Raw genomic sequence first — 4,859 nt, forward strand, 5'->3', positions numbered from 1 at the left:
AGGAGGGCCAATTGGAAATAGGCATGTTTGGTTCACATTACATGTAATTTCTATGCTACGCATCCATGATTGATCTATGTCATTTGGCTATATTTGTATATGTGACCATTGATGAGTTTAGTCATGATTGATATGACAAAAACCGCTTTGATCCTACATGGGTATAGTTGATGGACGAGATTATTATGAATTACCTTTACATAATAGCAAATTTTGAGTTCATAAGGTTATACATTTATAAGGTAACATATGTTGCCCAAGTGCGAGATTGTTAGATTAAAATCCTATTGTGGGCACATATGTTTAATGTATATGCTATTATAAAGCGTGATACAAAATTAAGTGACCAATTATGTTATGTGTAACATAAGGGTATTAAATTGTCATGAAAATAATGTGTAGATATCATAAGTTAAATTATAAATAGCCAAAACTCAGTATATAATGAGTTTATAAATAGATAGCGGTTCCCAAAAAAAAATACTAGGGTTTTGTAATCTCTCTATAAATTTATAATTTAGGGTTTTATACAAGAATATGTTTAAATATGTGATATATATCTTTTTTAAGTATTTTATAAATCTTAACATTATAAATTATTATTTTAGTTGATTTTCATTAATAAAATTCAATTATTTATTAAAAAATTAATAAAATAAACTTATAAATTTCCCATAAATTAATGTGTGATTTTTTTAATGTAAGTTGCCGGTGAATTTTGGTACACCATGTTCATTACCCTCAAAATCGAGGAAAGGGAATGACTCTCTTACACCTAGTTTGACATCTTTAGTCGGTAAGACATAGCCCAAATTATTTTAATATCTTTTTTATTTTTTTATGAAATAAAGTTTTAAATTTTTATAAGAGGAAATATCAAGTTTGTTTTTCTTTCAAAAATAAAAATAAAAATAAAAATATCAAGTCTGTTTTTTTTTTTTTTTTTTTTTTTTAAAAAAATCTGATTTAGGTTTGTTGTATATATTTGGTGTGACCTTGTTTCGTTTTCTATATTTGCGGTGAGGTGGAACACAGTGTAGTTAAAGTTCGTAGTAAAAAGACCCTACAGCTCGGACAGAGAGATAGAGGACACGAGAAAGGAGCAATAAAAGGTTCTCAAAGGCTTTCTTTTTTTCTCTCTTCTCCAATTTTTAAGCCAAAAATAATATATTTATATATATATTTGATAAAAAAGATTCCACGAGAAAGCTGAAAAATTACACAAAAGTTGTGACTGTCCGGAGAGAGACTGTACTACCAGTGCATGTCTAATGCCTTCTTCAACTTGGTTGTTCTTCAGTCTCAACATAGGGATATCATAACCAACCACATTGAAGCATCATATTCTAAGCGTGACCAGGTACTAATTATTATTAATATTATTATTTCTTTTAAATTTTATGTCAAAATAATGACTTTCATTGGAAACCCAGATCATTTTTTTTAAAAAAAAATTCGAGTTTTTCAGTGATCCTATACATTTTCTAACATGTTCAAAATTTTCATGAGTCGAAAGATGGGATAGTAGAGTTTTTTTTTTTTTTTTTGGTCTTTATTCCATTTGTTCTGTGCTTCTTTCTGGTACAGATTTTGCAAATTGATTTGGGGTTTAACTCATAAAGAAGTGACCTTTATTTAGTTGGTTTGCTGGAACATCAGGGGTATATGTACGAAATGCTTTCCCTGGAATGGTAATTGGAAATAATTGGGGGCTTGACACTGTATCAACTGTACCTTCATATTTTTTTTCTAAACCCTGAAGGGGTTTTAAGATAAAAACTGGGTCTTGCCTTACACATTTGAAGATAAATTGGTGTTTCTCTGTTCAACTTTCCATGAGTACTGAAGTGAAGCTTTTATTCTGAAGTTTATGGGCTTTACAATGCTCCTGTGTCTATAGAAGGAAATATTGCTATCTTTGTACTACTTATAGCCTTATAGGTGGTGCCACAATCTGCAAAGAGTTTTTATTTATTTATCTTATTTAATCAATGTCGGAAAAGAGCAGGTTGCCATCAAGGTTTATTTTTTATTTAATAACCATATCCATGTTCCTTTTAATTTTTTCCTCTATCTTTCTTCTTCAATTTAGCAATTCTTCTTTCACACCCAGGTCAGTTTTTAAGCTAATTCTTGTTAATAGTACCTCATTTTACTTAAAGCCCAATGAGATAAGAGAAGAGTTTGAAGTTCCTTTAGTTTCCTCTGAGCTATCACAAGTTGATGCCAGAAGTCCCATCATGAGGAAAGAGCCACCCTGCCCAGTTTCAAATTCTAACAACAAAACTACTTCTTTCAAAAGACATGAAAAGGTGGTGTGTGACCCAGCTCAGGCACGCCTGAGAGTGTATATGTATGACTTGCCTCCTGAGTTTCACTTTCGTTTATTGGATTGGAAAGGGATGGGGAATCAAACTTGGCCTGATGTCCAAAACCCAAGTCGAATCCCCGCATATCCCGGTGGGCTGAATCTACAGCACAGCATAGAGTACTGGCTTACTCTTGATCTTTTATCATCTAATGTTGGAACAATGGTCAGGCCTTGCACTGCAATCAGAGTGAAGAAATCAAGTCAAGCAGATGTTATCTTTGTCCCATTCTTCTCATCTCTGAGTTACAACCGGCATTCCAAGCTTCATGGGAAGGAAAAAGTTAGTGTCAACAAGCAGTTGCAGGAGAAGCTGGTTCAGTTTTTGATGAGTCGTGATGAATGGAAACGGCAGAGTGGGAAGAATCACCTAATAGTTGCTCACCACCCAAATAGCATGTTAGATGCAAGAAGGAAGTTAGGTTCTGCTATGTTTGTGCTTGCAGATTTTGGCAGATACCCGGTTGAAATAGCAAATCTTGACAAGGATATAATTGCTCCTTACAGGCATCTGGTGGGAACTGTTCCCATCAATGAATCAGCCTCCTTTTCGGAACGTCCTACATTAGCTCATTTTCGGGGAGCTATTTACAGAAAAGATGTGAGTTTCTCTCATTTTCTATTGCATTGTGATCTTTTCAAGTGCTTTTGCTATTCAAATGAAAATCTGGTTTTTTGCTTAACATAGGCCATGGCCAAGTAGACTCAACATTTTGAACTTTGTGAAATGGACTGGTAACAATGTAAGAATGTATCGTGAGATTTAGTGTGATTAGCTGACCCTGGACTTGATGTTGGGGTCAAGTGTGAGGTGCTTGGTAACAAGAAAGCATTTGAAATTAACTTTTAATACCTTGGAATAAATTTAAAATCTCGGGAAACAAAATGAAGTGATTTTGCTTTATTCCCACAAACTTGAATGTGGAGCAAACATAACAACGTTTGAGAACTTATTTTTTCATATTTTGACAAGACAATCTCTAACTCTTTTATAATATTTATATGCTTACTAATTTATGTATCATCATTACTGAACCTTTTGTTCCTTGGAAGGAGCACTTTCCAGAGATCTCTTGTGTAATTTTACCCAGTAATTCAAGATATCATTGAATTTGTCTTATGTTAGAAGTATGAGAATATATGTTAAGTTATTTCAATTATTAAAGATCTTTTCGTGTGTAAATCTCCAGGGAGGAGTTATTCGCCAAGAACTATTTTATCTTCTTAAAGATGAGCCTGATGTGCAATTCAGTTTTGGTAACATTAAAGGGAATGGTGTCAACCAGGCAGGGCAGGAAATGGCCACCTCGAAGTTTTGCTTACATATTGCTGGTGACACCCCTTCTTCGAATAGGCTGTTTGATGCTATTGCTAGTCATTGTGTTCCTGTGATAATTAGTGACGAAATTGAGCTACCCTTTGAAGATGTCTTGGACTACTCAAAGTTTTGCATATTTGTTTCTGCACCTGATTCGATTAAGAAGGGATACCTGCTGAATCTTCTTCGGGGAATCAATGAAGAGAAGTGGACCAAGATGTGGGAAAGATTGAAGGAAATAGTACATTTCTTCGAATATCAGTATCCATCCCAGTCTGGAGATGCTGTGGATATGATATGGGAGGCAGTTTCTCGAAAGATATCTTCTATACGATTTAATCGCCACAAGAACAACAGGTACAACAGATCTCAGTCCATTAGAACAAACCTGTAATCATGGTGCCTCTTTCAAGTTTTTCAATCATTTCTTGGACTAGCAGCAGCTGACATCACCAGGTTTTCGGTTTTGCTGAAGTAAGGTTTATTAGAATGACTGAAAAAGAAATATACCTTAGTTGAATTATTTGTAATGGTTTCTTGTTTGAAATGAATTGCATATCTTTTTTCATAACCAGCTAAAGTACTGATTTAGTTGTGACTTATTTTTATTTAAAGCTAAATTCTTTGCATTTGTTTATTTTGTTTTACAAAGATTAGTGAGAGTACAGTGTTAAAATCCAGAGAAAAACAAACTAATAACATTTTTAAGAAGAAAAAAATGTATCAACAAGCCAATTTGCAAGCTGGTGACTTTTGAGTGTCAAATTTACCTTCTTTTCATGGATAAGCTAAACTGCTAAAGGAAAATAGCAATAATACAAGGTAAAAAAAAACCAAGAACACTGTTTTGCTGTAAATTGTAAAGAGTGAACACCAGAAGAAATAAATCTTTCAAGAAAAAATTGAAAAGTAAAAAGAAAAAAAAAACAGAAAAATACTATAATATTGGTATGCCAGGACCAGCTTCATCATTCTCAAAAGTATTCAGCTATTGGTTAGGACCTAAAAGTTTATACAATATAGTGATGAAGCAAGGCTCACAGATGGAATTTTTTAGCTGCAATTCAACTAAAACCTTGGACTAAAAGAAAAGATAAAAACAAAATAAAAAAAAAACTATATATAATTCTAAACCAACCGGTGACTAAGAAAAGTGTTGAAGAAGCAGGGAAT

At 33.2% G+C, this 4,859-nt stretch overlaps 1 protein-coding gene across 1 annotated transcript; it reads left to right on the forward strand.

Moving 5' to 3' along the window:
• The first annotated feature begins 1,012 nt into the window (after positions 1 to 1,012).
• Positions 1,013 to 4,317, forward strand: LOC115709907 (probable arabinosyltransferase ARAD1). Its single transcript, XM_030638160.2, has 3 exons — positions 1,013 to 1,360; positions 1,588 to 2,969; positions 3,559 to 4,317. The coding sequence occupies exons 2-3, from the start codon at positions 1,992 to 1,994 to the stop codon at positions 4,078 to 4,080; spliced, it is 1,500 nt and encodes a 499-aa protein (XP_030494020.1). The 5' UTR covers positions 1,013 to 1,360; positions 1,588 to 1,991; the 3' UTR covers positions 4,081 to 4,317.
• The last annotated feature ends 542 nt before the right edge of the window (positions 4,318 to 4,859 follow it).

Source organism: Cannabis sativa, chromosome 3 (genome assembly GCF_029168945.1).
Source record: "Cannabis sativa cultivar Pink pepper isolate KNU-18-1 chromosome 3, ASM2916894v1, whole genome shotgun sequence".
Lineage (NCBI taxonomy): Eukaryota > Viridiplantae > Streptophyta > Magnoliopsida > Rosales > Cannabaceae > Cannabis > Cannabis sativa.